The sequence below is a fragment of the Dama dama genome, chromosome 9, assembly GCF_033118175.1.
Source record: "Dama dama isolate Ldn47 chromosome 9, ASM3311817v1, whole genome shotgun sequence".
NCBI lineage: Eukaryota > Metazoa > Chordata > Mammalia > Artiodactyla > Cervidae > Dama > Dama dama.
Genome location: NC_083689.1, coordinates 60,752,473 through 60,765,739, shown reverse-complemented (window position 1 = coordinate 60,765,739; position 13,267 = coordinate 60,752,473). Strand labels below are relative to the sequence as shown.

General features: G+C 41.2%; 2 protein-coding genes across 3 annotated transcripts in view; both read right to left on the bottom strand.

Moving 5' to 3' along the window:
- STK32A (serine/threonine kinase 32A) overlaps positions 1–13,267 on the bottom strand; it is a 153,221-nt gene that overhangs the window by 88,986 nt on the left and 50,968 nt on the right. The window lies entirely within an intron of this gene.
- LOC133061428 (keratin, type I cytoskeletal 18-like) lies at positions 2,676–4,051 on the bottom strand. The gene has a single exon (XM_061149446.1). It carries the CDS (start codon positions 4,016–4,018, stop codon positions 2,729–2,731), a length of 1,290 nt encoding a protein of 429 aa, XP_061005429.1. The 5' UTR covers positions 4,019–4,051; the 3' UTR covers positions 2,676–2,728.

Genomic DNA, 13,267 nt, shown 5'->3' with positions numbered 1-13,267 from the left:
CAACTCCAATATTATTGCCCAGAGAATCCCCATGGATGGAGGAGCCTGGCGGGCTACAGTCCATAGGGTTGCAGAGTCTGACACGACTGAGTGACTAAACACAGCACAGGAGACATAAAGACTCAGAGTTCATTTATCCTCTACTTTAGTCTTTCCTAACCTCTTCTCACCAAATATAAATAAGATGTTAATCCTCTTTGTACTTTCAGAGCACCCAGTCATTTCTCTGTTATAGAACACTCCAGAAACCTAGCTATAGATGCTTGCTTTGTATTGTCTTGTAACCATTCTTTTTTTTTTTTTTTTTTTTGACCTGAATTCCTCATTTGAACACTTTGAGGAATTTATGCTTTCCTCAGTCCATCCATCAGCAACCTCAGCATCCAAATAGTTTGGCACATGATGAACACTTGTTTATTCAATGACCATTTTACACCTAATTATTTGTTTATTATACAAGGTGCTGAGGCTAAAAGAGTAAACCAAGAATCATGGTTTCCTTCTTCAGAAATCTAATCATCTACACAACAAATATTTGCACAAATATCTAGTTATAAAACATAAGGGCTGTGAAGGAAAAGTGTAAGATACTGTGCTAGAAACTAACAGAAGGAACTGACTTTGAATGCAGGGACTCATAAAAGCCTCAGAGATAGTAATGCACACACTTACTTGCCTGATTCAAACCATAAATTATAGCCTCCAAGAAAATGAACCAAAATCCATAATTTACACAATGATAAAGATTCGTGGATGAACTTTAAACACTACACCTAAGACACTGCAGATTATTTTCCTGACATTGTGATGTAGTAGCTGATTTTCCTCCAGCTCTGACTTCTCTGTGGACAGAGCTTTAAATGCTATTCCCTGATCCATCAGCTCATCTGGACTGGCTCTGGAGATGTTATTTATGAAGTTTCTCTGGGGAAAATATGACTATTATTATCTTCTACAGAATCTCCTGAGATAGTACCTCAGAGAATATTCTAGCCAGTAAACAAGCAAAGGGGAATAACAATATCTCGCCACCCCCCTGCCCATGTAAAAGGAAAAGTAAGACCCATGCTCAGATGATAATGAGGAACCATTAAATCATATTCTTACCCATAGAATTTTTCAGGGGTCCAAAGAAAAAGTATCAGAAGTTAACACTTTTTGTGCTTCAGGAGAATTGTAGACTGCCTGCAGAGAGACACTCTAAGTGGGATGAATTCAGGTGACTGATGGGTTACCAATTACCACTTGTGATTCAGAAAGTGGCTGGACAGGCCCTGACGGGGTTGAGAGGGTTCCAGGATATGCTGAGTCATGTATTTTGATTGATGATTTCTCCAGTGGATGAAGTGGAGAGGGAAAAAGTTCATCCAGCACCTGGTATTGTCTACTACTTTGCCTCTCTAGCCAGAAAAGCATTTTATGTCCTTACTGACCTAGCTGTCGCCTGTCTCAGAATTCCAGGGCTAGGAGAGGACATCCCAGCCCTGCTATCAAATACAGAGATCCTTACTTTGTCCTCCATGCCCTTCTCATCTTTAATGCATCCCATTTCCCTTCACCAGACTAGTGTTTATGGTCAAACTAGACCAACATTCAGAAATGTTTTGGTCTCATGAGGCTTTCCATCCATCTCCAGTTCTGATATCCAGCACTTCGAACTCTATCAGAAAAGCAGGAGCAGGCATATTGCTTGTTTGTGTTTTTTTTCCTTTTTTTAAATCTCAAACTGGAATATATCAAGTTACAAATGGTGATTTGGTTTCACTAACACATTATAACTCATCATGTTAAAGATTCTTGAAAATTTTTTAAATTGATTTTGTAGTTTTGTTTAATTTTTTAAACTTCAATTCCAGAGTTTTGGAAGTAATGATATTTGTCTCTAAGTAACATTAAAATAAAATATAAGTTAAGACTGAGTGTCTTAAAGAATTTGGGAGTGGGATTTGGAATCTAGACTTGGCATGACTTTCTGGTTTTGTAGTTTGGCAACGAATCAAACCTCTCATCTTCAGCTTACTCATCTTTATAAAGGGACAAATACTATTTTTAATGTATAGGAACTAGTATTTGAAAATACATGAGATCATAAATGTAATATTTTAGCATAACACCTCAAAAATAAACTCTCAAAAATATGAACCATCTTCAGTTCAGTCGCTCAGTCGTGTCCGACTCTTTGCGACCCCATGGACTGCAGCACACCAGGCCTCCCTGTCCATCACCAACCTCTGGAGCTTGCTCAAACTCATGTCCATGGAGTCAGTGATGTCATCCAACCATCTCATTCCCTACTGTCCCCTTCTCCTCCTGTCTTCAATCTTTCCCAGCATCAGGGTCTTTTCCAATAAGTCAGTTCTTCACATCAAGTGGCCAAAGTTGAGTTCGAGCTTCATCTTCACCATCAGTCCTTCCAATGAATATTCAGGGTTGATTTCCTTTAGGATTGACTGGTTTGATCTCCTTGCTGTCCAAAGGACTCTCAAGAGTCTTCTCCAACACCACAGTTCAAAAGCATCAGTTCTTCAGTGCTCAGCTTTCTTTATAGTCCAACTCTCACATCCATACATGACTACTGGAAAAACCAGAGGTTTGACTAGATGGACCTTTGTTGACAAAGTAATGTCTCTGCTTTTTATTTTTTTTTATTTATTTTTTTTTTTGATATGCAATAACGTCTCAACTTTTATTGACTCCCTGCTCCCCAGGGGATCCTGCTTCTGCTGCCTCAGTGCCTCATAACTTTGGTGTCTGAGGTCTCAGACACCACTTTGCCATCCACGAGCCGGAGGGTGGTGGTCTTATGGATGGTTTGCTTGGAGTTGCTGCTGTCCAGAGCATCGCCAAGGCTGAAATCCTCCCCATCTTCCAGCAGGCGGCGGTAGGTATTGATTTCAGCCTCCAGCTTGACCTTGACATTCAGCAGGGCCTCGTACTCCTGGGTCTGGCATTGCCCCTCTGCCCGGGTCTGAGCCAGCTCTGACTCCAGGTGCAGGAGGACTCCGTTGAGCTGCTCCATCTGCATGGCGTAGCGGGTCTCCACTTCCCTCAGGCTGTTCTCCAAGCTGGCCTTCAGGTTTCTCATGGAGTCCAGGTCGATCTCCAGGGACTGGACGGTGCGCCTCAGCTCTGTGAGGGTCATCTCAGCAGCTCCTATCTCGGCAGTCTGCGAGGTGACCACTGTGGTGCTCTCCTCAATCTGCTGGGACCAGTACTTGTCCAGCTCCTCTCGGTTCTTCTGAGCCAGCTCGTCATACTGGGCCCGGATGTCTGCCATGATCTTGCTGAGGTCCTGAGGTTTGGGGGCATCTAACTCCACAGTCAGCCCAGAGTTGGCAATCTGGTTTTGTAGACCCTTTACTTCCTCCTCATGGTTCTTCTTCATGAAGAGCAGCTCCTCCTTGAGAGCCTCGATCTCAGTCTCCAGCTGCAGCCGGGTGACATTGGTGTCATCGATGACCTTGCGGAGCCCGTGTATGTCACTCTCCACAGACTGGCGCATGGCCAGCTCCATCTCATACTTGACTCTGAAGTCATCAGCAGCAAGACGGGCATTGTCAATCTGCAGAACGACACGGGCGTTGTCCACAGAATTTGCAAAAATCTGAACCCTCAGGTCCTCGATGATCTTCAGGTAATGCCCCCAGTCTCTGACCTGGGGTCCCTTCTTCTCCAGGTGTTCCCGGATTTTGCTCTCCAGTCTCCGGTTATCAGCCTCCAGGCTCCTCACCTTCTCCAGGTAGGAGGCCAGGCGGTCATTCAGGTCTTGCATGGTCTCCTTCTCGCCCTGGATGCCCCCTACACCCACCAGACCCCCGGCCATCCCGGCGCCCAGGTTCCCGGACCCCCAGCCGCCCCGGACGCTGGTGGAGCGGGACACGGAGATCCGGGAGCCCGAGCCCCCGGCGCCTGCATAGACGCTGGCCGCGCTGCTGACCGGTCTGACCCGGTGGCCCGATGACTGCACGGAGCCCAGGGACCGGTAGTTGGAGAAGGTGGATTGGGCGCTGAAGCTCATGATGTTTGTTCACGAGGAAGGAGCGAGGCCAGGACTCAGGTGCTGGACCGTCTGTCTCTGCTTTTTAATGTGCTGTCTAGGTTGTATGAAAAGTATGAAAAGGCAAAAAGATATGAACTGTCTTAGAGTTTATGTATGTATGATTTCCTCAAGTTTCCTCCAAGAGTCTGTTTCTTGAGACTACCTCCTCAAAATACATTTTCAATTCATCAAATTCTGTCATAGTGAGGATACGCCTCCCAATGAAACTTAAACACACCTATATGCTTTAAAACAGCAGGAAAAAACCAACAAATATCTATTAAGTGAACTCTAAGGAGGAAAAAAACCAGTGCTGATTGGATTTACTTTGCATTTATAACCACAAGTCTGAAATAGATATTTAGAAAGTCCTAATTCTCTATTAATTTCACACTTTCAGTCACTTAGCAGGTTTCTCCTCAAAATCCTATCTTGGGCCCATTCTTCACTCTCGGTTGATAACTCATATGTCACAGAGGCAGTGGCATGAGAAATAATTCATCTGCCCAATAACAAATCCACCACATTAGAAATACCTAGTTACATACTGCTGTTCACTGTTCTTGTGTAAGGAAAGAAGTGCCCTGGTTTCTCCCTAGGGCCAGTGCACTTAACTGTTCCCTGAACCACATCTATCTCTTCACCTTCCACAGCTCGCTCTGGCTATCTCCCACTTTCTATCCTACATTACCAGGTCATTTCTATTGATTGGCTGATAATACTGCCTTTAAACTTGTTTATGCACATTAAAAAATACATACAATATACATAATAAAAGAAATATTGATATATAAAAATAAACATAAATATATATTTTTAAATGTGTACTAGTGAAGGGAAGTGAAAAGCAAAGGAGAAAAGGAAAGATATACCCATTTGAATGTAGAGTTCCAAAGAATAGCAAGGAGAGATAAGAAAGCATTCCTCAGAGATCAATGCAAAGAAATACAGGAAAACAATAGAATGGGAAAGACTAGAGATCTCTTCAAGAAAATCAGAGATACCAAGGGAACATTTCATGCAAAGATGGGCACAATAAAGGACAGAAATGGTAGGGACCTAAAAGAAGCTGAAGATATTATGAAGAGATGGCAAGAATACACAGAAGAACTGGACAAAAAAGATCTTCATGACCCACATAATCACGATGGTGTGATCACTCACCTAGAGCCAGAAATCCTGGAATGTGAAGTCAAGTGGGCCTTAGAAAGCATCACTATGAACAAAGCTAGTGGAGGTGATGGAATACCAGTTGAGCTATTTCAAATCCTGAAAGTTGATGCTGTGAGAGTGCTGCGCTCAATATGCCAGCAAATTTGGAAAACTCAGCAGTGGCCACAGGACTGGAAAAGGTCAGTTTTCATTCCAATCCCAAAGAAAGGCAATGCCAAAGAATGCTCAAACTGCTGCACAATTGTACTCATCTCACATGCTAGTAAAGTAATGCTTAAAATTCTCCAAGGCAGGCTTCAGCAATACGTGAACCATGAACTTCCAGATGTTCAAGCTGGTTTTAGAAAAGGCAGAGGAACCAGAGATCAAATTGCAAACATCCTCTGGATCATGGAAAAAGCAAGAGAGTTCCAGAAAAACATCTATTTCTGCTTTATTGACTATGCCAAATCCTTTGACTGTGTGGATCACAATAAACTGTGGAAAATTCTGAAAGAGATGGGAATATCAGACCACCTGACCTCCCTCTTGAGAAAGCTGTTTGCAGGTCAGGAAGCAACAGTTAGAACTGAACATGGAACAACAGACTGGTTCCAAATCAGGAAAGGAGTATGTTAAAGCTGTATATTGTCACCCTGCTTACTTAACTTATATGCAGAGTACATCATGAGAAATGCTGGGCTGGATGAAGCACAAGCTTGCTGGAAGAAATATCAAGAACCTCAGATATGCAGATGACACCACCCTTATGGCAGAAAGTGAAGAAGAACTCAAGAGCCTCTTGATGAAAGTGAAAGAGGAGAGTGAAAAAGTTGGCTTAAAGCTCAACATTCAGAAAACTAAGATCATGGCATCTGGTCCCATCACTTCATGGCAAATAGATGGGGAAACAGTAGAAAGAGTGACAGACTTTATTTTTTTGAGCTCCAAAATCACTGCAGATGGTGACTGCAGCCATGAAATTAAAAGATGCTTACTCTTTGGAAGGAAAGTTATGACCAAACTAGGCAGCATATTAAAAAGCAGAGACATTACTTTGCCAACAAAGGTCTGTCTAGTCAAGGCTATGGTTTTTCCAGTGGTCATGTATGGATGTGAGAGGACTAAAAAGAAAGCTAAGTGCCAAAGAATTGATGCTTTTGAACTGTGGTGTTGGAGAAGACTCTTGAGAGTCCTTTGGACTGCAAGGAGATCCAACCAGTCCATCCTGAAGGAGATCAGTCCTGGGTGTTCATTAGAAAGACTGATGTTGAAGTTGAAACTCCAATACTTTGTCCACCTGATGCGAAGAGCTGACTCATTTGAAAAGACCCTGATGCTGGGAAAGATTGAGGGCAGGAGGAGAAGGGGATGACAGAGGATGAGATGGTTGGATGTTATCACCGACTTGATGCACATGGGTTTGGGTGAACTCCGGGAGTTTGTGATGGACAGGGAGGCCTGGCGTGCTGCGGTTCATGGGGTCGCAAAGAGTCGGACATGACTGAGCGACTGAACTGAACTGAACTGAGTGTCTAGTGATATATACAAAGGGACAATCTGCTGCTGCTGCTGCTAAATCGCCTCAGCCGTGTCCAACTCTGTGCGACCCCATAGACAGCAGCCCACCAGGCTCCCCCGTCCCTGGGATTCTCCAGGCAAGAACACTGGAGTGGGTGGCCATTTCCTCCTCCAATAGAACATTACCAACCAGGGTTTACTGTAATAGGACACGAACAACTAGAGTTTATTTTAATAGGACATGACCTACTAGGATTTATTTTAGGATCAAGGTTGTTTTAAGATTTGAAGATCAATTAATTTACTTCACCACATGATAGAAATGATCTTGATAAAACAAAAACACATTTGACAAAATTTACTACTCATTAATGATAAAAAATAAACTTATAGCAAATTAGTACTGGAAGCAAACTTTATTGTGATAATGAAAAAAGTGAAAGTGAAAGTCGCTCAGTCCTGTCCAAGTCTTTGTGACATCATCGACTATATAGTCCATGGAATTCCCTAAACCAGAATACTGGAGTGGGTAGCCTTTCCCTTCTCCAGGAGATCTTCCCAACCCAGGGATCAAACCCAGGTCTCCCACATTGTAGGTGGATTCTTTACCACTGAGCCACAAGGGAAGCCCATTGTGATAATGGATATCTATAAATCCATGGCTATCATATGAAATCTTGAAATCCTTAAAACCTTCCCCATGAAATCAGGATAAACACACAAAAATGTGCAGTATATTCCGCATTTTTCTCAATACAAATGCAGTGGGCATGAAAGTAAAATGTAAGAAGTTTGGAAAGGAAGAACTAAAACTGTCACTGTTAATGACATGATTATAAATTTTGAAGATCCAAAAGAATCAACAGGCCTACTGGTAGAATGAATAAGAGAATCTAACAAGGTCACTGGACACAATTATTGAAAGTCAATTGTATTTTGGTAAACAAGCAACAAACTACTAGAAAATTTAATTTTGATAATTACTCTTTGTAGTCATGTAAAAAAACATTAAATCCCTGGAGTAGGAAATAGCAACCTACTCTAGTATTCTTGCCTGGAAAATTCCATGGACAGTGAAGCCTGGCTGGCTACGTCCCTGGGGTCACAGAGTTGGACACGACTGAGTGACTGAGCACACACACGAAACACATCAAATACCTAGAAATAAATCTAAAGACAAATATGCTAGAACTCTACGCTAAAAACTAAAACTAAATATAGAAATTAAGGGATATCTTAATTATAGGTATATGTGTATTTGATAAACCGGAAGGTTTAATAGTTAAAATATATGTTAATTCTCCCTGAACTAATCCATAAATTCAATATAACCCAATATAAATACCAGCAGCTTTAAAATACAAATTGAAAAGCTAATTATGAGACTATATAGGATTGGAAAGGGCCAACCATAATCAAGTTAATCAAGAATAAGAATTATGTTACTGAATTCTTTTACCAGTCTGAAGCTATAGTGCTTAGGGTAGTGTGACAAATGTGGCAAAGTACACAAACAGATCTATAAAACAAAGCCTAGAAATCCACACATGTGTGATGACTTGACTAATAACAAATGTGTCACTAGGATTCAGGAAGGAAAGTGAAAAAGCTTCAATAAATGATGTAGGGTCAATTAGATATCCATATGGGGAAAAAGTGAATCTTGATCCTGGATTACAGATGTAAATATAAAGCTAAAACAACAAAGCTTTTAGGAAACGAGATATTTTCACATTGGTATGGGCAAAGATTTCTTAAATATAATACAGAAAGCACTGCCTATAAAGGAAAAGACTGATAAATTATACCATATTTAAATTCAAGCTTTAATGATTATCTACAAAAACATCATTATGGAAGGAAAAGATAAGTCACAGACTGGGCAAATAATTAACATCCTCAATAGGACTTGTTTACAGAATATGTCCAACTCTGGTGGCTCATCAATAAAAAAATTGTCTGCATCACAGGAGACATGGGTTGGATCCCAGAGTTGGGAAGATGCCTTGGAGAAGGAAATAGCAGCCCACTCCAGTATTCTTGTCTGGGAAATTCCATGGACAGAGGAGTCTGGTGGGCTACAGTTCCGGGGTCTCAAAGAGCTGGACATGACTTATCGACTAAACCGCCAATCACAGAATATATAAATAACTTCTATAGATCAATGAGAAAAAGAGGCAGAAAACATAGAAAGATGGACAAAAAACTCAAGCACTTCTAAAAAAAAAAAAAAGGGTTCCCAATGGCCAATAAGCACATAAAAATGTGCCCAAACTCTAGGTCGCTAGGAAAATTAAATCTAAAACCAATCTGAATTCTTACATCTTGCTGATGCGAATATAAATTGGTACTTCTTTGGAAAACTGCCAAGTAAATGTACATAAATCTTAGGATCCAGTGATTTAATTCCTAGGTTTATGCCCCCCTATATGAGTACTTTTGCTTACCGAAAGATACAAACAAGCATGCTAATAGCAGAACTATTTGTAAAAGTTTCAAACTGGAAACAACCCACACATCCATCAACAATAAAATAGATAAATACTACTATATATTATATATAAAATAGATAAACAAGGATCTACTGTATAACATAGGGAACTATGCTCAATAATTTGTAATAACACATATACATAGGAATCACTGTGATGTGCACCTGAAATTAACACACTGTGAATCAATTACACTTCAATTTTTAAAAATTGTTTTGCATAATAAAAAATTTTAAGATGTACAGATAAATCATGGCCTATTCATACAATGGACTATAATAGAGAAATGACAATATACTTGCTACTTGTGACAACGGTTAATCTCAAAAGACAAAAAAACCAATTTGTATTCCACCCTCCAAAAGGAAAATTACACAGTCCCATGTTTTCATCAAGTCACTCCCTTCAGTCTTTTGTTTAAACTTTTGAAGTTGGCTCTTATCAAGATCACAATATGCATATCTTCCCAAGTCAGTGGGAAGTTGTTTCCTCATTCCTGACTTCTCTGCAGCAAGAAATGGTTTATACACCTTCTTTTCTGAAGTACTTAGTGTCCTCGACTCTGCGTTGCCACAGTCATCTGATTTATTCCTCACTTGTTGGCTAGGTTCTTAGCAATTCCTTCTTTTCTAGTTCCCTGAGTCTTCCTCCTCCTCTATCAGAACTATTAAATGCTCTAGATCTTGAATCCTCAGCCCTTTTCTTCTAATTACTCTCCAGTGGTGCTTTCTTCAAATCCCTGGTTTAAGTAACACCAATAAGCCAATGATTCCCATATTAGTATTTTGTGGGACTTTTCCTCGGAGTCTGGATTTCTTTTCTGAGCTCCAGACTCATCTTCTATTCAACAGCTCTATCTGGGTATCTAAGATGCAGCTCAAAACTAACACAGGGAAGAGAGAAGAAAGAGTTCTTTATTTTGCCAATAAACCTGTCTCTCCTCAGATCTCCCTCTTCAGTGAATGACATTGTTATTTATCAAGTGCTCAGGCGGACAGTCTAGGAGTCATTATTTATTTCACTCTTTCTTCTTGCCAAGGGGTAGGCATGTTTTCTGAGCAAGGCCAGTTGGATTCCCTCCCAGGACTCTGAACCTTGAGTAGGTGATGCAAGGTTAGAAAATTGGCTACAGCTGACTCATCCCAGCTGAGACAGCCTGTCTATTAGTTCCTGCCATCTAGAGTCCCAGAGCTGCCTCTGGCCCTCACCCTCCTGAGACCTACTTCTTCAAGCTTTACTTCTGATAATTATGTAAGCTACCCCATATGCTTCCAATGAATCTCTCTTGAGCTTAAAATTTCTAATATCTCCTTGTGTTGTTTGCAGTTAAGGACTCCTTTTTAATACTGAGGAGTAAATGAATAAGTGAATGTGTGTATTATAAAGACCTAGTTTCTTGGCCATTAGTCCATTAGTCAGTCAGTCAACAACTATATGGAACAATTATTATGTGTTGGCCACACAATAACACTGTTTTTTGCTAAGTTCGTCTTCAGGAACTACTCCATTCTTCCAGACCTACCCGAGTTCATCAGAGCCAAATCTAAGGACGATTTCTTCCTATGACAACACTGGATAATTAAGGATTATCTCCCCTTCACAGGGCCCTTAATTTAATCATATCTCTTCCTGTTAACAAAGCTGACAGTGGTTAAAGTAATAAGGAGACATTTTAGTCAGTTATATCCTATTGCAATAGGCAAAGAGTCCAGTGTGAACTGAACTCAACTCTGATTTGTTTAACAGGGAACAGGGAGCATCGTGAGGTGGGGCCCAACAGAGTCAGGAAGGGGAAAACCTACCAAAACTGGGACAGTGGGGTTGGTCCACGTGAAACGCATCTGGTTTGTTAAACGACGCTACGTAGGGAAGTTGGGCTCCGCCCCTCCCGCAGAGGCTGAGAGAGGGTGCACGATCTTGAGGGGTTGGTGGGGAAACAAAGAGTAAGTTTTCCGGGCAGACTTGAGTTTTCTCAGCAAAGCATTTTAGCGGGCTAGGGTCATTCTAGGATGAGACTTTGAGCTGTTAGAAAATGCGAGTGTTTAGTTGACTTTTTTAGAGGGCACGGTTGAGGCCTAGCTGAGAAAGGGGCTTAGAGGAGCCTGGCTAGAGAGAGGGGTCAGGGAGAACCATCATCGCCAGGTGGGCCCACTGTAATCACAAGCGTCCTCAGAAGATGGAAGAGGACGGCGGAAAGTCAAGAGGGTTGAAGATGGAAGCAGCGGCCATGAACCAAGACTCACGGGCAGCTTCAGGACGCTGGAAAAGTAAGGAAAACAAATTTTCTGATAGGGCCTCCAGAAGGAGGCTGACAGCTTTTATTTTAGCTCAATTAAGACTGAGTTTGCACTTCTAACCTCCAAAATTGTAAGATAATACATTTGTGTGTTTTTAAATTTATATTTTTGTATTTATAAAATATAAAAATTTATATTCTTTTAATGAGGGAAAATTCATTTATAGTGAATGCATAAATATTAAGTGTAAAATATAATGAACTTTGACAAATATATACTCTCATATGAGCAACACCACAGTAAAGGTAATAGAACCTTTCAATCACTCAGTTTTCCACATACTACCTTCTAGTTAATCTCTACTTTCCATAGGTAATTGTTGTTCTGACTATTTTGTCTGTTTGTGAACTTTCAGTGCAAATAACTGTGCAGGGCGAAAGAAAAATAATGTTTCATTATACTACGAAAATAGTTTAACCTCAACTTCTTCGATTCATGTTGTTTTAAACCACTAAGTTTGTGGTAATTTGTTGTTGTTTTTGTGTGGTAATTTGTTAAAGCAGTAGTAGATAACTATTATTTCTGAGAGATGACATATGGGTATTTATTATCTTCATTAGAACTTTCTGTATTTTATACCAAAACATTTATTTTATAGTCAAAGAAACTGAGTTAACTTTTTAGAACCAAAGACTTTGTAATGCCCAAGCCAGCTCATGTTCAGGCACATTTGTCCACCTGAGAGATTTTAGAATCATTTCTGGCCATGGGGGAAGGGAGTCATTTCATTTCTGGGAGGGGCCTCAGAGTTGTTTGTTTAAAGCAGATATTAAATGTTTACTGTGTCTGAGATGCTTTATATACATGTTCTTATTCACAAGTAGTACCTTCTGCTATGGAGATTGCCGTCATTCCCAATTATAGATAAAGAAACCAAGCAACATACACAATGTAAATTGCTTCATTAACATAGTTAACAAGTGGTGAGATGGATTCAAACTCCCTTCCCTCTGACCTCAGGGCCAACAAAGAACCTGGAACAGGCATGACAATATGGGGCTGTTTGTGAGTGAGGGAGAGGTGGCAGAGGCGTGATGGGAAAAGAGAAAAAAGAAAAAACAGGAGCCAGAAGCCTAGTCCTGCTGCTAATTCACTTTGTTCGTTCGTTCATTTGTTGATTCAACAGAGATTTATTCAGCCCTTCCTGTGAGGTGGCCACCATTACTGTAAGGAGCAGGAGAGTGAGCAGTGGACAAACCTGCCTTATGGAATTTGTATTCTTGTGGGGTGTGGAGAATGAGCGACAAAATCAATCGTATTTCCTTACATATTTTGTAAGAGAGTCTCCCAGGATGTCCGTAGTGGAGGGGAGAGTTCAGCAGGAAGAGCAGAGGCCTTGAAGTCGGGATTCCTGGGTTTGAGTCTTGGCTGTGAGACTCTGGGGAGTGGCTTAACCTCTCTCAGCCTCCGTTTCTCCAGGTGTGAAATGGGAAAAATAATCTCTACCCACATAGGTTGCTGGGATGAATACATAACATCATATCTGTGAAACCCAAAGTAATAGGAGCTACTATGTTGATGCCGGGACTCTGAAGGCCACCCTGCGTTCTCGGGGTCTCTGATTCTGTGGCAGGTGCCAGGGCTCTGAGTCACACATGATGGAGTTTGGTTCCAGGGAACCCATTCTTGCGGCTGTGTTGAGCCATCTCCCAGGGCTCCCTTTTCGCACTCCCAGGACAAATGATCCTTTTCACTTGATACTGACAATCTCCTCTACTCATTTCCTGAAACCACACGTGGACCCTTGGGAGTTCACAGGAACAGGA